The sequence below is a fragment of the Typopeltis vanoorti genome, chromosome 24 (genome assembly GCF_054136105.1).
Source record: "Typopeltis vanoorti isolate ZY-2024b chromosome 24, IOZ_Tvanoo_1.0, whole genome shotgun sequence".
Taxonomy (NCBI): Eukaryota; Metazoa; Arthropoda; class Arachnida; order Uropygi; family Thelyphonidae; genus Typopeltis; species Typopeltis vanoorti.
Genome location: NC_143572.1, coordinates 64,725,720 through 64,747,069, shown reverse-complemented (window position 1 = coordinate 64,747,069; position 21,350 = coordinate 64,725,720). Strand labels below are relative to the sequence as shown.

General features: G+C 36.7%; 1 protein-coding gene across 1 annotated transcript in view; it reads left to right on the top strand.

Annotated features, from left to right (window-relative positions):
- Nucleotides 1-21,350, top strand: part of LOC150093330 (uncharacterized) — a 106,005-nt gene that overhangs the window by 40,527 nt on the left and 44,128 nt on the right. The window contains exons 3-5 of the mRNA XM_090413598.1: nt 1,883-3,438; nt 16,495-16,673; nt 19,412-19,539. Coding sequence (XP_090269724.1) covers nt 1,931-3,438; nt 16,495-16,673; nt 19,412-19,539 — 1,815 coding nt within the window. The 5' untranslated portion in view covers nt 1,883-1,930. The remainder of the gene's footprint in view (nt 1-1,882; nt 3,439-16,494; nt 16,674-19,411; nt 19,540-21,350) is intronic.

Here is a 21,350-nt window from a genome sequence, read left to right as displayed (position 1 = left end):
TATTTTATGACTGTAAAATTTGTGTGTGTTTACGGGACCGGTTGGCCTGTGCTGAGGGACAAAACACCCGAATTTCCGAGTGAAAAACTGTGCACATGCGTATGAGAACAGCTAACTCACCTTTAGTTGAAAGAGACCTGACAAAGGTTTTTTACATCTTGGACGGGAATCGAACTCAGGTCTTTCCTGCCAAACAGCTTCATCTATACCGACTTAGCTGCAGAGGCTCAATATGAACAATTAAAATTATAATGAATACTGAGGATTTAATTATAACTTCAATTTAATTTTCTACTGAAAAAGTTTTGTTTCCGAAAATTCCTGCATATATCTCGCACCACGATTTTTTAACTTCAATTTTGGGGACAAACGTGCGGATTGTTTTCGAAAAAATACCGTATATAGTATACTTTCACTTGCACTGAATGGTAATCCAGGTAGATGCACATGTTTAAATGTTTAGAATTAGTTATAAATCATTAAAGTTTTGTTAATAATTTGTTGATACAGAGGGAATTTTTTTTTTTTTTTGTTTATATTTTGAAAATGCGAAATGCGTTATGCTTTTGAACCTATTTTCGCATTAATGTGTATATAATTAAAAATAAAAACAATTAGGGGATAACGTTTATCTATTGAATCCCCCCCCCCTCCGCGCGGATTTGGGGACAGTTTACGTAAATAAAATTATGTCTAAGAAATATGTTTTATTTTAAGAATATTTTATGCATTTCCTTGGTGTAAATTTTTGTCTTCTATTTCTTGTGGATCTATCTATGCTAATATATGAAATCTCTTGAAAATAGTTTAAAAAAATTATACTTTTTATGATAAATTATATAATATTGGTGGTTTGTTTTCATCTTTGGTAATCGTGACAAAAATCTGTATCTTTAAAAATCAATTTCGAAAGGGGTTTTTTAAAATAATGTTCTTGAAAGGAGGACTCTCAGGCCAGTAGTTGATAATCACTATTTCTAAGATATGAAAAGAACAGAAAGAAAAAAAAAATGTAAGTAAGATAGCATACTTTATCTTCGTGAACTAAATGCTGTCCCGAGACCTTAAAAACCACTTAAGAACTTGAGGTGCAGACCGTTTGATAACCACTCGTAGATGAAAGACAGATTTAGAGTGACCTGTTTTTAAATAGCATAAGAGTGTAGCATTAAAAAAAAAAAAAAGGAAATAAAATAATAGATTGGTTGTCAAAAGTTGTTCCTTCATCCTGACACCATGTACTGTTCTTTTATTAGACATACAATAATTAAAAAAAATCATGTCTTATCGTTTAAGAACACGATAACAGGCAATGTTCACCACTTTTTTTTTTTTTTTCCTGGTGACAACCGGAAGAAAAACATCCATATAAGTTAGAACCAAACAATAAAGTACACACTGTAATTAAACTTGGTTGTCTCACTAGCAGAGTTTAATTTTATCTTGCATTACTCCATAGTACTATATTTATTTCAAAATTATGCGACTTTATCTTACTTCGCACGAAACTGCGTAAGAATGAAAAGTATTTGCCTAAGATTTTAAAATCGGTATGTTGCCGGTAATATGCTGATTCTTCAGAGACTGAGGGCATTCTCTGTGCTTCGATAAGAAGTAGTAATCTCTCTCTCTCTCTCTCTCTGTTTGTGTGTGTGTGGGGGGGGGGTACCCCCATCCTTGGAACTGGAATATTAAAGTCATCAACTCTAAATAATCGAAAATAAAAACGCACAATGTTTAAAACATGAAAATAAGAGCCCGAAAGGCTTCATTCTAGCGTAAGTAAGTATTTATATAAAGGATATTATATTATACAGTACTGTATATCCATTTCTCACAAAACCATTCCTATATTTCACCTGATTTTGTTTTTCTCTTGCAGATTATTTCCAAGCTAACGCTAAAAATAAATTAAAAAAGTTTGCTAACTATGATAAGTAGAGGCAGCCTATTGTTTATTGTTGGACTTGCCACATATTACTGGCATGGTGCCGATACCCAAGCAACATCTGAAGATTTGATTGTCAACACTAAATACGGTCCAATAAAAGGTAAAAATGTACCAACACCAGGTGAGAAATCAGTTACAGCTTTTCTTGGTATTCCATATGCCAAACCTCCTTTAGGTGACAAACGCTTCCGTCCACCAGAACCTATCGAGCCATGGACCGATACACTCGAAGCAATCGAGTTACCAGATGCATGCATGCAAGCAAAAATTCAAATCAATAAAGCTGTGGAAAAACAATTGGCTATGCTTGCTCCAAAGAATCCTAATGAAGACTGTCTGAAGCTAAACGTATGGGTCCCACACCCACAGCCGAAGAAGGCTGCAGTTATGATTTACATTTATGGAGGAGCATTCGTTCTTGGATCTACCGACGCGTTTTTTAACGATCCAAAGGTTTTAGTTTCAGAAGAAAATGTTATTGCAGTGTCGATGAATTACAGAGTTGCATCTTTAGGTTTCCTTTATTTTGGGCGTCCCGATGCACCAGGAAACGTAGGGTTGCTGGACCAGACATTGGCCATTCGCTGGGTTAAGGAGAATATTGCTGCCTTTGGAGGGGATCCTGAATCCATTACTCTTTTTGGAATAAGTGCTGGAGGTGCAAGTGTAAGTTTTCATTTGTTATCACCCCTCAGTCAAAAACTGTTCAATCGGGCTATCATAGAGGGTGGAGCTGCAACATCCCCTTGGGCCGTACGTGAGACGACAAATGCCATTGAACAAGGTCTCCAACTAGCGAAATTGGTTAACTGTCCCCATGACAAGAATGACCTTGACAATGTCCTGGATTGCCTACGCAAGAAGGAAGCAAAAGATTTAGTGGCACAAGAAATTAATTTACATGGAATTCTTGTATTTTCATTTGTTCCTGTAGTAGATGGAATATTTATTAACGAAAACCCAGAAACGACACTGAAAACTAAGCAATTCAAAAATACGAGTATTCTTCTTGGAACTACTTTGAATGAAGGAAGTATGTTCCTCTCTAATCATCTTCCTGATATTTTCAAAATGGTCGATGACCTTACTATCACACATGAAGAATTCTTAGAAGCTTTGAGGGTATTTTCTCCTTTCAATGATGAATTAATTGAAGAAGCCATTATCCAGGAATATACTGATTGGACAGAATTGGATTTCATTGGTGGTGTAGATAAATCAGTTAGCGATCGTTGCTTTGTGTGTCCTACGGAGCAGTTTGCTACGGGGTTTGCAAATGCCGGAAATGATGTCTATCTGTATAGTTTCCAGTATCATGGACCTAGTCTTTTTAAAGCTTTTTCTGCGAAGTGGATGGGAGTTCCACATGCTACAGACCATATGTATGTGATGGGCTTATATTTGAATGAAGTATTGAAAAGTAGATCAGAAGATATACAACTGTCGAAGAGAGTAATGCGAGTGTGGGCAAATTTTGCCAGAACAGGGTAAGATTGATATGAAAAAGTATTTATTTTTAGTGAATATTTGTTATTGAATAGTTAATAGCTTCGTGTTATTTTAAAATTTTGGTATTTTGATTCACTTAATTCATAAAAGTGATTCGCATGCTGTCTTATCAGTAAACGTACTGAGTTTTTTCATAGTTTTTCTTTTTTTTTTTCTTGGGAGGGTTGAAGAAACAAACACAGTCTGCACTCCAGTTTAAATACTATCTTGTCTGATACGATGTTCAGAAACAAAAAGAACCGGAATGGAAGGAAAAAAGTTTCCAACGCTTGCATATGGAGAGGAACTGGTCCAAAGTTTCCTCGGTGATATATGTAAATCATGTCGTAGTTTATTTCGCTGAATATTCGAATTCTATTTTATTTATCACCGAATATTTGGTTTCGAGATTCTCTTTCTGTTTCGATCCTGAAGACAGTTTGAGACCCATGTGGATAAGAGCCTACCTCTGTTCTCTGTCCAAAGCAAGCTCCTTCATATTCCAACATGATTCTCGAGATTATGCTCAAATTATTATACCAGACTCAAGATTAGCTGGATTATTTTCTCTTTGAAGATCATCCAACTATTTCTCTTCATTAAGTTAAGGGGGATAGTGAATCCCGTATTATTTTACAGCCGATACGAAACTCGGAGATCGAAATCCATCGAAATCCATCCATCGATTTCGATGGATTTCGATCTTCGAGTTTCGTACCCATTTCTAAAATAGTAAGGTTTTTTTTTTATCCCCTTAACTTAATTTATGTCGCCAGAAAAATAGCCTCTTGGCTCTTTATTTCTATTCATTTTTTAGAATATGTTGCGGTAGTATATCGTCGGCTTTAAATCAGTTCGTTGGATGATCTCGTCTGCAACTCGTGATTAAGGATAATCTCGTCTGCAAGTGTTAATCAACTTCATTTAAGGTCAAAGGTTGACGGATGAAGAATGACTCCGCTGAACAGAAACAAAGTTCAAAAATACGAGTATTCTTCTTGGAGAATACCATCGTTCGTTGTAAAACTATTCTCATGTTTAATAGAGTCCTGAAGTTGCTTCAAAAAAGAGGTTTTTCGATGTTTAGTCTCAGGAACAGTGTTTCTTGAGTTGCTAATAATTAGCCCATCTGTTCTGCTAATATTCAACGGGTTTACAATACAGGTGTTCACATTGGACCACCCTAGTTTCAGCTTGTTCAAGATTAAATGTATGAACCATGCTGTCGAAATTAGTATCCGGAGAGTTCATCGAAAAGGCAATTAATCGAATGAACAATTCATCGAACGACAATTCGTCGAAAATGCAATTCACAGAAAAAAGAATTCACCGAAAATTTTAACTTTTAGAAAATGTTATGATAAAAGTGATCCATGTAGAACATAAACTGAACTGTGCAGAGTGAGATAGCAATGCTATTTTAATAGGGAATAATTATAGAACAATATGGTTTCTTATTGTCTAACTTGTCCGATAACTGTTTCATCTCAGTTCATGGGACTGATTTGCCTGTTTCTGGGAGGAAAAGCCCAGCCTACGCAGGCTCCATTATTGTTATCGTTACTAGTAGTAATATGCGACTTCAATACAGAAAATTATTATGGAATGAATTTTATTCATCTCATATATTCTTAATATATGGGATAATATTCTTCATAATAATTCTATTTGAATTATTATGGGATGAATAAAAGTTTCAAATAGCGAATCTGATTCGGATTCGCTATTTGAAACTTTTACAAGAAATTGTCGAATCGTTCCAGTTTTCAGTTCAGCTATATTCGGGGCAACAAAGAACTAACGTGTCCAAATTATTTATTACAATAACTCTCTGAGTCAGCTGAATTAGTAAAAGTTGTCGGTACAAGAAGCTGTCTGCACGGTTCAGTTTTTGTTCTAAATGGATCACTTTTATCATAACATTTTGAAAAAAAAAAATCGAAATGATATTAGCAATTCCGCATTGGCTGGATCAATTAATTAAATTTTAATTAAAATTTTCGATGAATTGCTATTTCAATGAATTGCATTTTTGACGAGTTTTCGTTCGATGAATTGTTCATTCGATGAATTACCTTTTCGATGAACTGTCTTTCGATTAACTGCTTTTTTTCGGATGAATTTTCATGGAACTGTCGAAATTGTACAAATGAGAAGGAACACTCAGGAAGATTTTGTAAAAAAATCAGTAGACTTCCACGTCTGTCCCTTTAGCAGCAGGCAAGATGTCAGTTCCATAGTCTTATCTCCGACCAGGTTCTTTGAAGCATGTCAAGGTGATGGAGGACACAACAACATAAATGCGATGTTTAAAGTTCTCTAGTCTGACCAATTTAGTTGCGTAGACTGTCTTTCACATAACCCTCCACAAGGAAAAATCAAGTGGGGGGGATATCCGGTAATCGTGGTCACCAGGGAATCGGCACTACACGTTCGATCCACAGCTGAGGGAAGACCATGTGAAGAGTTACATAGACTTCCAATGCCAACGTGTCAGGGCACCATTCTGTTGAAAGAGCATGAGCGATCGCAAATTTCCGAGTTGGGGAAAGACAAAATTTTCCAGCATGTCGAGGTAAATCATTCCGTCGATATTTCTTTCCACGAAAAAAAAAAAAAAGGCTAATGATAGCGTTTCACATTACTCCACACTAGACCATTACATTGCGATTGTCACGCACGGACACCATGACACACACAGTGAGGACTTTCCCTCCCCCCATATCCTCACATTGTTCTTATTCACTTTTCGGCTGACATAAAAAGTGGTTTCGTCCGAAATGCAAATCTGGGAAAGAAAATCTGGATGCTTGTTGACACGTTCCAGAATTTCATCTGCAAACATTACCCGTTGTGGCTTCTCATTTTGCTTGATTTCCTACAACATCCGTACTTCGTACGCTTGCAGACACAACTTATGATGGGTGACCTTGTGAACGGTGGATCAGTGTATATTTGAGGTTCATGTGACACTGCCGTAACAGATTTTGTCGGGCATCGCTCAAACGTCTCGCGAATTCTCTGTACTATTCCTCCCGTTATTGGCTGCTTCCTTCTTACATGTTATTTTGAAACGTTTCCTGTCGTTAGAAAATTTCCTTTCTACAAACAGATACTCTTGGGGTCGGATAATGCCTTTTTGTACACCTGATGGAACTTATGTTGCACCACTTTGATTATATCTTAGCTTACCACCACACAACATGTGCTTTCTCCTTCCATGACGGATGTTCAAAACTACGACAGACCTCTCTAGTAGCGCCACCTCATCGCGAGGCAGGGAGAAATTCTGGATAATACTTGTAGAGTCTCTGTAACGTTTGAACAACCCAAAGTTTACATATTTCCGCATTTCGATTTTTTATTGTTCTTTGAAACAAAGGAGGACCAATGCAGACACCCTATATTTTGTGGTTGCACACACACACACACACACATGTGTGTGTGTGTGTGTGTGTGTGTGTGTGTGTGTGTGTGTGTGTGTGTGTGTGTGTGTGTGTGTGTGTGTGTGTGTGTAAGTTTTTTACCTTGGGTATAATATATGTTAAAGATGCCAAGCTATTTTAAACCTGGTTTTTACTCCATTTCCCAAGTAAGCAAACAGACAAGTCAGTCAAATTTGCGCCTGCAAGTCCTACAAGTCTGGGTAACCCGCAAAGTAGTGCAAGTCTAGGCAACTCGTGGTAAAGGTGGAATAAGATCTGATCACGTTTCTTGATATTTATCCTTAATGCAAAGCACATCTCCTTGAGGAGATGTATGAAGCTATGCATTGAAGGCAAGGGGCCACTACTCAGACCGGTTTCGACCTTTATTGAGGTCTCATCAGTGGGAGCCAGGCTTAGAAATACCAAGATTTAAGTAATACAGAGCTTTGCTTACTTGGGAAATGGAGTAAAACCAAGTTTAAAATAGCTTGGTATCTTTAACATATATTATACCCAAGGTAAAAAATTTTCTAGATCTATCTCTCATCCTGAAATTTTTATTTAATAAAGTCAAAACACCTTATGGTAACTTGTTTTTGTAAAATACTTATAAGCTCTGTATTACTTAAACCTTGGTATTTCTAAGCCTGGCTTCCACTGATGAGACCTCAATAAAGGTCGAAAAACCAGTCTGGGTAGTGGTCCCTTGCCTTCAATGCATAGCTTCATATATCTCCTCAAGGAGATGTGCTTTACATTAAGGGTAAATATTAAGAATAGTGATCAGAGCTTATTCCACCTTTACCACGAGTTGCCTAGACTTGCACTACTTTGTGGGTCACCCAGACTTGCACGACTTGCATGAGCATATTTGACTTACTTGTCTGTTTGCTTACTTGGGATATGGAGTAAAACCAGGTTTAAAATAGCTTGGTATCTTTAACATATATCAGGTGATCCAAAAGTAACAGAAAAAGTAAAAATTCAATAATTCGATAAGTATAGACAGTAAAACGATGCGGTTTTCACACAAATGCACAGAAAGACATGGGATTTTTTTTTAATAACGAAAAATGTTGTTACCAGAATAGTTACATTTGCCACCGACAGGTGGCGCTCAAGTTGTGTCAGTAGTTTGTGCAGTGACGCAGCACAGTTCGCAACGCAACTAGGATTACAAATGTTCAATATGACGGCCGTCATTCATGAGAATGGACGTCAGACGTGGAACGACACCCTGCACAGCATCGAAGAGGGTTTTAGCTGTAATTCTTGTCACATGAAGGCGAATTTCTTTCAACATGGCCAATGACGTCGGCCGACCTCTGTATACCTGTGACTTCAAGTAGTAGCCCCATACTCAAAAGTCAGAAGGTCTGGAGATCTTGGTGGCCATTCGTGTGGGAAAACGCGACTGAGGACACAGTCATCACCAAATGTCGATCGCAGTAGGTGCTGGACAGGACCTGTGATGTGCAGAGGTGCTCCATCCTGCATGAATGTTACACTATGGAGCGCTTGCCTCTCTTGCACATTCGGAGTTCTGATAATACAACTTAACTAAAAGTGCTTTATTTCGTAACGATGACATGCCTCACCTTGGCAGAACGTTTAACTTCAGTAATAAACGTTAAATGCTGAAAGTTTAACTTTAGTATTCACTACATCTGAAATTTACGTACCTCACGATTTAAATAGTGACAGGTAGCAGCACCGGGAACGCTACAGCGCCACCTGTCGGTGACAAATGTAACTATTCTGGCAATAAAATTTTTCGTTATTAAAAAAAATCCATTGTCTTTCTGTGCATTTCTGTGAAAACCACATCGTGCTACTGTCTATACTTTTCGGATTATTGAATTTTTATTTTTTCTATGACTTTTGGATCACCTGGTATATATATATATATATTATTTCTGGCGTATTGATGCAACCGGTTTGCCACTCCTCTGCTGCATCCCCTAAGGGCGATATTCCTGACTGTATCCGTGTGTGTTCATGGGGCCAGTTTGCCTGCTTGCGGGATGAAAAACCCCAGATGAAAAACTGGGAAGGAAAAAACCCTGCTTCCACGCCCAAGAGTGGTGAACTTGGCTATGGCTGAGGAAGATCCTTAAGCTTCTCACGTCTCCGACGAGAATCGAACCTGGGACACTCCTTTCCCAGGCATATGGTTGTGAAGCACAAGGGACTCAACCCATCCTAGACGGATGAGAAAAAATAGATAGATATATTATTTCATTTTCTTTCTATATTTAGAATATATTCTTCTTCTTATTATTATTATTATTAAGAGAGACCTCCAGAAATTCATGGGCTCATCGAGGAAGGCCATCCAAAATGACATCCAAAAAACCAGACAGCATATTTATTCTTGAATTCATTCACATTGCTTGCACTCAGTACATCCAATGGGAAACCATTCCAATCACACACCACTCTATGAGAGAAAAATCTAGCTCACCCCCTTCTTAGTGGCATGCATTCTCAGCTTCCGAAGATGCCCTCATGTCCTTTCCCCACCATCCTTAAATTGAAAAATTCCATCAATTGAAGTCCTATATGAACCCTTCAGAAGTTTGTAAATCTCGATCATAGCACCCCTCTTTCTCTTGTTTGTTAGTGTTTGCAGTCTAGAAATTCTCAATCTGTCTTCATAATCAGTATTCCACAATCCTGATATAATTTTTAAACTCTCATTTGCACTCTATCCAGAATATCAGAATCATAACGGAAACCAGTCGACCAGACCTGCGAGCAATAGTCCAAGAGGATCATATCAATGCATTGTAAAGAGGCAAAATGATATCCTTATCTTTACTTGTGAAAGTTCGTTTCAGCATTGCAATCATGTTTTGAATTGTATTTGCAATCTTTGCTACATGGCGTCTAAACTTCAACTTCCTGTCTACTAACACTGCAAGATCCCTAGCCTCATCAGTTTCTTCTAGTATAATCTAACCATCATAATACGACATTGGATATCTAATCACGCCAAAGTGCATGACTTTAAATTTTCTGACATTGAGCTGACATCCATTTTCCTATGCCCACAATTACTATTCAAATCATTCTGCAATTACTACATATCAGCAGCATTCCTGACTCCCCTACCTATCTTTGCATCATCGACAAATAGCTGTATATCTCTTGTCAAATCCTTCGAAATGTCATTAATGTACAGATTGAATGACAGTGGACTATGCACTGATCCTTGTGATACATAACTGGTTACATTAATCTTACAGACTCACGTCCCCCGTACCACTTTTTCATATCTATCAGTCTTCTATCCTGTTATCCAAGCTAGTATTCTATAACCCAAACCCATATTCTCAATTTATGCAACATTTTACCATGCTGTATTTTGCCAAAGGCCTTATCAAAATCCAAACGTATCATGGGGTATCCATTCCCCTCGTATAGTTCAATGGTAAAATTGTTATAGAATGTGAGCAAGTTGCTAAAACATGAACTTCACTTTGTAAACCCATGTTGCTCATTATAAAGTAGAGATTCACTGTCAACCCATTTCTGAATAAGAGGCCTAAACGATTTTTCCAAAATCATCACCACCAGTTCAGCTGAGTACTCTTTTAGCATACGTGCTGATATTCCATTAGTCCATATTGCTGAATTCTTATTATTCAGTTTTTGTAAGAGCTCTAATACCTCGTCCTCATACACCTGAGTTTCTTCATCCAGCGAAGAAGTAGCAATGAGCTCAATGTCGTGTACACCAATTTATAGCTTTTAACAAAATGAGCACTCATTAGTTGAACATCCTCTTCTGCATCTGTAACCCTCATGCTATCTGCATTTAGAAGAGTTATTCTTTCATATGAATTCTTTCTTTTACTTGCAGCAAATCCATAGAATTCTTGTGGGTTGTCTTTAGCAGACAGAGGCAGTTTCGTTTCGTACTCCTTATGTACAGGGTATTCCTTCGAGGTCATTATTTTCTTACGAATTTCTTATTTAATAAGATTACACATCCATTTGACTCCTACCCTATTTATTCTTCCCATGCATTGCGAAGATTTTCCCATCCAGCAACCGATCCTATTCACATGAATGGAATTGTTTTATGACTAAGTTTATGGATGGAACATTCAAAAACTTACTCACTTCTCAATTGAGTAACGCATGAGCACTTTCGCCAGCCTGTTGATCAAGAATAAAGCTTTGAAATTGCAGTGATAAAACAGGAATCAGTGCTACTAATTACAGTTTTGAAAAAAAAAAAATTAAAGCTTCGCAATAATGCGAAGTATTAATGGTCAAACAGCCACTATATAAATGAGATAATCAAATGTTTTTCGCAGTACAAATATTTTTAAATGAAAAGTGGTCATGAAAAAAGTGCTTCGTCCAAAACTGAAACATATTTAACTCAAGTGCCATCTAAAGTGCGTTTTTGTGCACTTTAGATGGCACTTGAGTTAAGATGATGGCACTATTCCTCCATTTAGAACAATTTTATCGAGTGTAGCTCGTCTGATTGATAAACATATCACTGAAGTCACAATTGGGAGATACTGCTTTTGTTTCTTGGAGTGAGAGGAATGATATTTCTTTCCTCTCACTTTAGCAAACATAATTATCTGTTCTTTAACAAACAGGGCTGTCTACGACAGCCCTGTTTGCTAAAGAACAGATAATTACCTAACATAAGCCGTCAATCACTGCGTGTATTTTCGGAATGTATAGTGCAGTGCCTAAAAATAATAAATATATAAATAAAAATTGAAAAATTGCAGTAATAAAACCGCACTCACAATTTCCTAAAAATAATTATAACTCACACTTGAAGTGTGAAAGTAAAGCTGCGGAGTGGCAGACCCTCAATCCGATACTAATAAAAGCGCAGGAACCAACGGGGACTTCAACATTTGGTGTGTGTGTGTGCCAGTGAAGAAAGTCAAAAGTAGAAAATACGGTTTCCTGGTTGGCACAAGTAACTGAAATCCGGAGCTCGCGATCAATCAACTTGATTTACTCCACTTATTTCAATAAACATTTATTAATTCCGATTCTAATTACCAAAGTGAAAATTTTTAATGGAATAATCTTGTAATCGTTTCTGTATAATTGTTATTTATTGCTGTATAATCATTTCTGCATACTTATTCTTCTATATACAATTTTGGATTCAAATGTAAGATGTCACTTCCCTTCCAGATCTGAAAACCTTAAAATAGTAAGGCGATGGACAGAGAATTATTAGTTGCGACTTTGAAAACTGGCATTTTTTTTTCTTTTCAAAATGTTCATCTATTGTTTTCTAAATCAAATAACCACGCACCTATAATACAAGCGAAGGTCTCAACAAAAAAAAAAAAAAAAACTGCTCTCTGGGATAAGTACACTGGCTTCAAAAATCTAAGGATATATATATATATATATATATAGGAGGGTGGTCCAAAACGTTCTCGGCCTCGACCATAGATGGCAACATATTATTGGCAAGATTTTTTTTTTCTCTAAGTTAGTACATCTGTCATAAGCTTCCGTGTGAAATTGCAAATCATTCTATCAAGTAGTTTGTTTTATACAGCTGTCTGAAGCCAAAGTGTAGTCTGTATCCCTTGAAATGAATAAAATTTGGTATCGTACGGTTATAAAATTCTTTATAAAAGAAGGTTTAACGACAAAAGAAATTCATTCAAAATTCATAAACGTTTATTGGCACCCATCTCCTTCGTTTTCGACAATTAAGAAATGGACTGCGGAGTTTATACGGGCCGTACCTGCCTTGAAGATGATCCACGTCAAGGACATCCGAAAAGTGTAACAACATCAAAAATCATTGATCAGTGCACGATATAGTATTGCATGACCGGCGAGTCCAAGTGCGAGAAATTGCTGAGATTATAGGCATTTCAAAACAATGTGTAGGATATATTTTGCACGAAGAATTGTAAATGAAAAAGCTTTTTTGCAAGATGGGTGCTGCTCTTGTTCACAGCAGATCAAAAACGCACTCGCATGAAAATCTCTAAACAGTGCTTGGAAAGTTTTAACAAGAATAAAACTGATTTTCTGTGTCGATGTATTACTGCGGATGAGACTTGGATTCACGATTATACACCAGAATCCAAACAGCAATCAAAACGGTGGACAGAAGTCGGTTGTTCAGCGCCAAAGAAGACAAAGTTCGGTTCCTTCAGCAGGAAAGGCCATGGCATCGGTGTTTTGGGATGCTAAAGGCATTTTGTTTATTAATTATCTTGAAAAGGGTAAAACAATAACCGGGGAATATTAGTCAGATCTTTTAACCATACTAGACGAAATAATTCGTGAGAAAAGATATATATATCTTTTCTCTCTCTCTCTCTCTCTCTCTCTCTCTCTCTCTCTCTCTCTCTCTCTCTCTCTCTCTCTCTATATATATATATATATATATATATATATATATATATATATATATATATATATATATATATATATATATATATATATATATATATATATATATATATTTCTTTAACTTTTTTTTTCTTTTGTTAAGAGTTGTTAACTTTTACGTATAAAGCACGTGAAACGTGAACGAATCGTGCACTGCCTTATTCCTTTCTATCCTTCAACATGAATTGACTCTTCGACACAAATTTATTGCCAGCATATCAATAAATTATATTACACAAGAAATGTGTTATAAATTTTGTACAAATTAAATGGCAATATGTTTTTGGTAAAAGTTACCAAGTTCATACGGACGTAGTTAAGGAATTAATGTACAATGCTTACAGGAAACTATGCGGTCATTTTAGTAAGGAAAATGTTCTTCCCGAACAGAGATGCAGCTCTCACAACGTCGTACCATGCTTAGCCAGGAGTGATTCAGGAAAACTCGCCCACTCCTCCTTCAGAGCAACGATAAGCCTTGTTTGTTTTCTAGAGACGCATTGCTGGAATTTCCCCTTATTGCATCCCAATCGTGTTGCAATATTGAGATCTGGCGTGTAGGCCACTCGATTCGATTGATATCCTCTGTCTCCAGAAGTATCTCCATTGCCCGTGTGTGGTATTGTCATCATCCATATCATCCATAGAAATGAATTCTTCGCTAAAAGCACAATGAACATGATATTGAACATGACATTGAAGAATTTCGTTGCAATATGATTGACCAGTTATCGTCCCATTTTCCGGCAATTGTAGCTTAATCCTCCCATTAAATATAAAGCTTCCTCACACCATAACCCCAGCCTCACCATATCTATCCCTTGCAAGAACATTCTTGCGATGGTAAGCAGCTCAACTTTTATGCCAGATCGTATCGTGTATAATCAGAGGAAAGATTAAACGATTCTTATATCTAAAGAGCCCATGAGCCCATGAGCCCATTCGTGTTTCTTTAATTTCCATAGATGCAACACAAGAGGAAATGAGCTCTACAATGAACTGTAGTGATGGGGATGCAGAGCAGAGGCCATCGAACATATAGGCCTACTTTTCACGGACGTCTTGCCACAGTTTCGCGAGATATTCGCTTAGCTGTGCTTAAATGGGGCCCACTGGTAAGCTGACCTGCCATGGTGCATCGATTTCGTTTTGACGTTATAGCCAAAATCCTGTCTTCATGCTCTGCGGTAGAGCGAGATCGACCTCTTAGCAAACGTCTGGAACCTACAATCCATTGGTTTGAAATGCTGCCAGAGTCTGGATACAATGCTGTGTGAGATTCCAAACCATCCTGCAATATCAGTAATTTTGTAGTCTTCTTCACACTTTTCACTAATTTTTCCCTCCTTGAAATAATGTAGATGATGTCTTTCAGACATTACAAGACATCAAACTGTGCAACTTTATCCCTTTACGAGAGCTTCCTTCAAACACTTGGTGCTAAGCGCACCCATTTTGCCTTTTATTCTGTTGAGTGCTACCATCTGTTTTCTACTCGAAATTGTCAGTTATACAAATTGCGACAAGCAGATTCGTCGGAATTTGCAGTTGTAATCTACAAAAATAAAGTCTCCTTAGACTTAGGATACCAATGTATTTTGCTGTATGGCACATTACTTTTAATGCAGAGCATCAATACCCATCTTGCCCATTGTACAAAATCTTACAGACATTCTTTCGCTATATGGAAATCAATTTGTAGCTAAAAACACCTGGCAGGTCACCGTTAAGCATATTGAATAGACTGCTGGAAATGGGTGAAGATAATGTCCCGTGTGACTTTCAATGAGAACTTCAGTAGGAGTCAAATGGGCAAGTAACAATATCATTGCAGCCAAGTAAGATAGCGGGTTGTCCCTGGTATACCGAGAAGGCTGCGATATATAAACCATATCAAGTTATCCATCTTATCACAGGCTTACATTTCTTGCATTCCCACTTTGCCATTGACAGCGTTTCAACCTTGACCATTTAAAGTTTAATACTATCAAAAGCTTATTAATAAGAAAATATTATTATTTTTTTCAATAGTGATTTATTCATGAGATATGGCATAATTATTAATGATATATATATATATCTATATATATATATATATATATCTATATATATATATATATATCTATATATATATATATATATATATATATATATATATATATGTATATGTATATATATGAGAAAAAAACGACAACCTCAGAACACTCTCATGTCCTACCAATTTTCCAAAAAATAAGATTTAAAGAGCCCTTTTTTATTTTTTTATTTTTTAAAACTTTTAGAATTCTCCAAGCTAGAAAGTTGCTAAATTGTTCTGACTAAACTTATACATAAATTCAATTCTGAATATTTAAGTAGCAACCGTGACATCACGTGCTTATATCCTATTTATCAGACTGTTTTCACTATGCGGTGAGGACCATGATTCGGTACATGACTTTTTTTTTTTTATTTGTCTTCTATACGATGGCATTAGCAACATTGTTGAATGTTGCTGTTGTTATTGTTGGTGAAAAAGAAGGTTATGCATGTATGTAACAGAAGAAAGTATAGGTACTCTTAAGACATTGCCCTATCATCATATTATCTCAGGTGATATCAACGACGCCTTTAGGTTGGAAAGACATTGATTTGAATGCAACCAAGCCTCGTTATAAGGACTTTTCAACTGAAGGGGAATTAGCCAGAGGAGGCAGCATTTGTCCCTTCTCAAAAATTCGAGTTTTTCATTCCACAAAGTGGGCAACCTGCCAGAAGAACATAGGGGATTAACAAACGTAATACGCATGCTCAGAGGGTTAGTTCCTTGATCAATATTTCAACAACAACAACAACAACAACTGCCACACATGAAAATTAAAAGAAAAGAGAGAGAGAGAGAGAGAGAGAGAGAGAGAGATACTGCACTTCTGCTGACATTGACAAAGTAAATATCTTACTTAGCGATAAATTACAAGTTATGAAATTCTTCAATCCTCAATTCTAGGTTTTTCACATTAGTTTTTATGTAACCTCTACAGTGCCAAAATTTAGATTTTAACATGAGAAGTTCTTAACACCCCCCCTTCCCCAATCTTAGCAAAGAAAATTAAACTGAGGTTAGAATTATATTCATAATTAAAATTTGCTTTCATTAATATAGTGCGTGTTGTGTGATAAGATTAGGTTTTTATTTTGTTTTGAGTTATATTAAATTCCTGCAATTTTTGCTTATTTCAGCAACCCAAATATTTCACCAGATGGCTCTGAGGAAAGTCAAAAATGGCCTGTTTATACAACAGAAAGAAAAGAATATTTAATCTTCGATAAGCCAGAGTCTAGCTCTGTAGGTCGTGGTCTTCGTTCGAGGCAATGTGCCTTTTGGCAACGATATATCCCTTACTTGAACCAATGGACAGGTTTGTATATTTAATCTTGTTAGTTTTGAGCTATAATTGATTTTTCATTGTTATCTAAGTTACGTTTTCATTGAGAATTAAGCTACTGAACTTTTAGCTTCGTTTGTCTGGAATTACATAAGAAGTTAAGCTAGTGAGTGCATGTGAAGCATAAAAAAATTGTTTGCATTTAAATCACGATAATTTTTGCATTTTTTATTAAATATTTTTTTTAATGCGGAGATCCTACAATAGAAATTGTTTTTTCAAGCTATATTACATTATTACCGTATATGGATAGTTGTTGGGAACGGAGGAACTTGCTTACATTTGATTTGAAGGACTGTATATTGAATTCCTTGGGAAACGCAACAGGGGAAGATAGTTACACAGCACACAGTTGCCTGGATGAAGGAGGAGGAAAAAAAACTAGTTCTGTGGGTTTCAAGGTGCATTGTGAAGGGATGTTGAACAGCAGCTGTACGTGTTCCTACGAGTGCAGTACTAAGTAAGGTAATTATTGATGCTATTTCACATGAACATTTCCCATGGAAATATTTGTAGAATATACAGATTGCGGAAATCAGAAGTCTGTGCGAAGTGGGTAAGTGAGTTGGTAAGAGATTGGTCATTAATGTCTAATTGCTCTCTTCTGAATTGAATAATTGTACATAAGTTCGGTGCATATGTTTGGGTTGGAAGCAGTAGTCCAAACATGGAAATGAGACCTAGAAGTTGCGGAGGCTGTCCCTCTTTGCACTGCTATGATGCCAGACTACTATTGTATGGGATTGGCTGTGTAAGCGTTGTTGCATGGGGAAGGAGATGAGCACTAGATTATGATCAGAATTACCCAGGGCCACAGTATATTCATTGCATGTTTGGAAAGGTCTTTGGTGAGCAAGAGATCTAGGGTGTTTGGGAGAGTGGTTTGGGTTAGCATCTTGGTTGGCATCTGAACAAATTGTGTAAGATCGTTAGCGACGGCAAATGTTTCAGAATATCTGTCTGTAAGATCGTTAACGACGGCAAATGTTTCAGAATATCTGTCTGTAAGATCTGTACAGCTGGAGGAGGAAAGTTGGTTGATGTTTTGGACATTTATAATCTCCTAGGAGGATGGTTTCGTTGTTGGGAAAGTGCGACTGCAGAAAATCAACTTTTAAGGAGAGGAAATTAAAGAGCTCATAGTGGTTTGTTGCATTAGGTGGGGGTGGCGATAGAAACAGCAAATGAATTTGGCTATGTGGGGAAGGGAATATTTTCAACCAAAGAAGGTCAAAGTTGTGCGATTCTAGGTTGAGTGCTCTCTTGCAAGGTATGTCGGAGAGAATGTATGTGCAGTCGCTACCCTTGGGGCGAAAGGAGTTAAAGAGTGTGTGATTTGAAAGGTTGAGTATTGAAGGCTGGGGGGGTGAGGTGAGATTTGAATTTCTGCTAGAAAGAGTAAGTGGGGGTTTGGTACACTGAAGATGATAGTATGAACAACATTAAGGGCGGAGTTTAGGCCACGGATTTTGGTGAATTAGATAAGTAAGGTTCTGGGAGGAACCTTGCATAACAAAATAACAGTTTCTCCATATCTTTGACCGCAAGGGTCTCGCACATTTCCTATGCAGCTCCTTTATACTGTTCTCCATGGCAGCTACTAGTAGCGTCATTTGATTATCCCGAGTGCCATAATTATAAAATAACTAGTCTGCTAGCAGGTATAATGACGGGTATATTTATAATAATAATAAACATTATGGGAAACATCTTTTTTGCTTTTTTACACGCTTTTGATAATATTGTCTTAGTGAATGCTTGGATATTCGTCTAATGCTTTCATGATAATAAGAAATTCAAATTGCAGCCTTCACGACAACTTGCTATCATAGTTACCACTTTAGGTCCAAGCTATAAACGTTAGAAACAGAACAAAAAAGATATTTTATGCAATAAACAAAATAACAGTTTTTCCAAACTTAAGGAAGAAGTCCTTCATTGGATCAAGATTCATGTGCATCCTCAGAGAGCCATCTATAAACATTCGCTCATATTTCAACCTACTTTGATGAAGCAATTCCGCTTTATCCCATAGGATGGAATAATATTAACACTGTGCTTTCTCAGCTTCTCGCTTCTCAGCTGAACTGTCAGTTTTCAAAACCGGATAAATTACAGAGCAGGAGACTTTATTTACACTTGATAGCGACTAAGGAGCAAACTGTTCTTTAGGAGAGGGCAATATCTTTAATGTACGAAACTGGAATTTGGATTGTACTTTGGCTTATGGGATACAAGAGAAATGGTCAATAGTTTATTTGGGTCACTTTTAAGATGTAACAATCTAAGGATACTGTTTACTTAATATTTGAGTTTCCTGTTAAAAATGAGAAGTCCTTTAGAGAAACATTGAGCTCTTATAAACAAATACAGCTAATTCTGTTTTTACGCGATTTTGGAATAATACGGTTTAGAAAACAAAAGCAATTTAATTCTATAAAATTGCTTTTGTTTTCTAAAACAAAGGTTTTGATTTAACACTGGTAAAATGGCGCTTATTTTTAAAATTTCTGTTTGAATTCAGTTTCGTTAAAAAGAGTATTTCCATTATAATTTTAAACTCCTAGAACGGCATATAAGTTTTTACGCGTAATATCAAATTAGTTAAATTAAATATTGATTATTTTCATATATTTTCGTAACATTGCCCCCGTTAATTACGAGGGCAATGTTACGATTAATTTTGTTATTCGTAATTAACTGAATCTCAGATAATTCAGTTAAAAGAAGAAAAGCAAAAACTATATCTTTAGAAACTAAGATCCAAAATTTAGATCGTTTAGCAGCTGGAGAAGATTCAACATCCTTAGGGAAATATTTTGGATTGAACGAAGCTACTGTGAGAACGATTAAGAAAAATGAAGAGGCCATTAGAAAATTTGTTTTTTATGGAACAAAATTAGATGCCAAGTCGTCATCGTATATGAGAGACATTATAAAAATGAAGATTGAAAGGGCCCTAGTGATGTGGATAGAAGATTGCTCACCAAATGGAATACCTTTAGACGGAAATGCCATCAAAGAGAAAGCATTATTGTACAAACAGAATCAGAAAAGGAGCCAACAAGAACATCAAACAACAATTGTGTTTTTGTTGTTCTGCAAGCAGACATTGGCTTACAAAATTTCTCAAAAGATACTCACGTCACAATGTAAAAATGAAAGGAGAAGACGCATCTGTAGATGAGCTGGCAGCTAGGGAATTTCTTTCAAAACTGTCTAAAATGATTGAAAATGGTGGCTACACTCCTGATCAAGTTTGGAACGCAGATGACACTGGACTTTTTTGGAAAAAAAATGTACTATTTAAAAATTTAGTAGAACTCATACAGCGAAATTACAAAAAAGTGTTGGTGTCTTTGAAGCAGCTAAGGATCGCGTGACTCTATCATTTTGCACCAATGCTTCAGGAGATCGTATATTAAAACCATTACTCATTAATCGATCCCTAAGACCGCGGGCAATGCAAGGTGTGGATTTTAACATGTTACCAGTGCACTGGAAGGCAAACCGAAAAGGTTGGCTTACACAAGAAATTTTTAACGAATGGTCCCATCAATGCTTTTGCCCAGAAGTTAAACGCTATTTGATTGAAAAAAAATCTGGACTTTAAAGTTTTATTGATTATAGACAATGCGCCTGGGCTTCCTGTTTTAGATCATCCGAATATGGAATTTTGTTTTCTGCCACCTAGTACAACATCCTTAATACAACCACTAGACCAGGGTATGATCGCTGCCTTCGAAACGTACTAGATAAGAGAACATTCCAATACATTTTGGATAAACTAGATAAGAATAAATGTTACAGATGCCAAGCTATTTTAAACCTGGTTTTACTCCATTTCCCAAGTAAGCAAACAGACAAATAAGTCAAGTTTGCGCCTGCACGTATTGCAAGTCTAGCTGACCCTCAAAGTAGTGCAAGTCAAGGCAACTCATGGTAAAGGTAGAATAAGCTCTGATGACTATTCTTAATATTTACCCTTAATGCACAGCTCATCTTCTTGAGGAGATGTATGATGCTATGTATTAAAGGCAACCTGGCTCCCACTGATGAGATCTCAATAAAGGTCGAAACCGGTCTGGGTGGTGGCCCCTTGCCTTTAATACATAGCATCATATATCTCCTCAAGAAGATGGGCTGTGCAGTAAGGGTAAATACTAAGATTAGTGATCAGAGCTTATTCTACCTTTACCATGAGTTTCCTTGACTTGCACTACTTTGAGGGTCAGCTAGATTTGCAATACGTGCAGGCGCAAACTTGACTTATTTTTCTGTTTGCGTACTTGGGAAATGGAGTAAAACCAGGTTTAAAATAGCTTGGCATCTGTAACATTTATTACACCCAAGGTAAAATACTTTCTAGATAAGAATAATTTACTGACAGTTATTGATGTGTGGAAGAAATTTTCTATTTTGGATTGCATCACACTTGCTAAGTTGGCGTTGTCAGAATTGAAACCATCAACTTTTAATGCATGCTGGAAAGCTACTTGGCTAGAATGTGTGAAATAGGAAAAACCTCGTTCTTTTGCATACAACTGAATATCCCAAGATCATCAGATTAGCACATGCAGTTGGCGGAGAAGGATTTGATGGTTTTTCATAAGCAGATATTGAAGAATTGATGGTTGTCAAGGCTGTTAG